Source organism: Mus pahari, chromosome 9 (genome assembly GCF_900095145.1).
Source record: "Mus pahari chromosome 9, PAHARI_EIJ_v1.1, whole genome shotgun sequence".
Lineage (NCBI taxonomy): Eukaryota > Metazoa > Chordata > Mammalia > Rodentia > Muridae > Mus > Mus pahari.
In genome coordinates this window covers 7870934-7872649 of record NC_034598.1, presented here as the reverse complement: position 1 = coordinate 7872649, position 1716 = coordinate 7870934, and the positions used below count along the sequence as shown (strand labels likewise).

Sequence of the window (1716 nt, the reverse complement as noted above, 5' to 3'; positions counted from 1 at the left end):
ACTGGTTAGTTCATATTGTTGTTCCACCTATAGGGTTGCAGCCCCCTTCAGCTCCTTGGATACTTTCTCTGGCTCTAATGTCACAATTTTAATTATTGCTTTGGACCTATGTCCACAATTAAACCTAGAAGTACTGAGTATTTAGACTAACATTTTGTATTAGAAAGTGGGTGTGCACCTGTCCACTGAAGGCTTGCAGGAATCTAACGGCTCCCTTGGTTCTCATGGCTGAAGATTTTAGGAGCCTGATAGTCACATCTCCAGTAGACAAGTCCTTTGGTAGATACATAGCTAAGGAAGATGGCACAGCCTGTGGAGTAAGCCAGGAAAAGGAGAGAATGGAAAGAGCCCGTTAGACGTTCACTAAGGCACAGGGTATTAAAGGTCACTGGGGTGTTTCAGGGATCACATAGGGCCACCCAGGAGCGAGAAGGCGCTGAGAGGCGGTGGGATCTTGTGAAGCTATGGAACTCAGAAGTAGGGGGCTACAAGCTACTCTTGGTGCTACTGAACGACCCTGTGAGACTTAAAGGCCACAGGATGGGCTTCGTACAGGCTCACAACCTCAGATACGCAGGCAGTGGAAGCGGGAGGATAATCAAGGCCAGCCTGGGCAACTTAGTGAGGTCTTATTTGGAATTAAAGTAAAAAGTAACTCCATAGGATAAGGCTCGCCTAGCATCAGGCTCTAGGTTTAGTTTCCAGGCATTTTTGATTCCTCGTTGCTGAAGATCTTCTAGGCTTCCTGAAGGTCTGGTGAAAATTCTTTAATCCATAGGTTAAAGAATTTTTGGCATTTTGAAACTTCAATCAGAGAGGGTTATAAAAATTGTTCTTTGGCCACCAAAACATTTTTAACGTTTTTTATTTTATGCATATGGGTCTTTTGCCTGCGTGTACCACAGGTATACCTAGTGCCTGTGGAAGTCAAACAAGGCATCGGGTCCCCTAGTATTGCAGTTACAAGCAGTTCTGAGCTGCCCTGTGGGAATCAAACCCAGGTCCTCTGGATGGGCAGACAGTGCTCTAACCACTGAGCAATAACTCCAAGTTTTTAAATAATTTTTTAACCAGTGGCTTTTCTTTCTATTTAGTACCCTCTTCCCCTGGTTTTTGTGTTTAGACTCAAAACATTTATATTAACAAGATTTATTCTCATAATGAAAAGAAAATACTTCTGTGTATATTAGCCCTCATAACCCTCTGGGAAGCCCTATTAATTAGTGATTCTCTATAACTGTCTAGTAGGTGACCAGGAAATGATGCTTTCAGTCTGCGCCACTGAGAGTATTTTTCCTTTTTTATACACATGATGATGCTTCTGCTTTTGAGTTTTCGAATTTCTTGGTTTGCTCTCAGCTCTTTTCGACTCAGGTGATGGGTGACCCCTTTCTCGTGGAGGAGGTGGGCCTGCTTGCGCTCAGGTCTGCAGTGGACAAAGGACTGAAACAAGGCCACGATTTCCACACGCTGCTCCTGGACACATTTTCCAAGCTTCTGGAACTCCTGACCCTCCGTCACCGGCTGATAGAAACGAGCGTGGAGAGTGCGTGCTTGGCTGGGTTAGTCGGGGACCAGAAGCATCATGGAAGGATTTGGGGAACAAATGGGAGAGTCTAGGGCTCGCTGTCCTGAGCAGCTAGATGGAATGATGACCAACTTCTTTCCTTCCTTCCCTCCTTCCTTCCTTCCCTCCTTCCTTCCTTCCTTCCTTCT

General features: G+C 45.3%; 1 protein-coding gene across 1 annotated transcript in view; it reads left to right on the top strand.

The window, feature by feature from the left end:
• The window catches only part of LOC110326726, a 197547-nt gene that overhangs the window by 99579 nt on the left and 96252 nt on the right, over positions 1–1716 (top strand). Inside the window, exon 20 of the mRNA XM_029542536.1 lies at positions 1360–1562. Within this exon, the coding sequence (XP_029398396.1) occupies positions 1360–1562 (203 nt within the window). The remainder of the gene's footprint in view (positions 1–1359; positions 1563–1716) is intronic.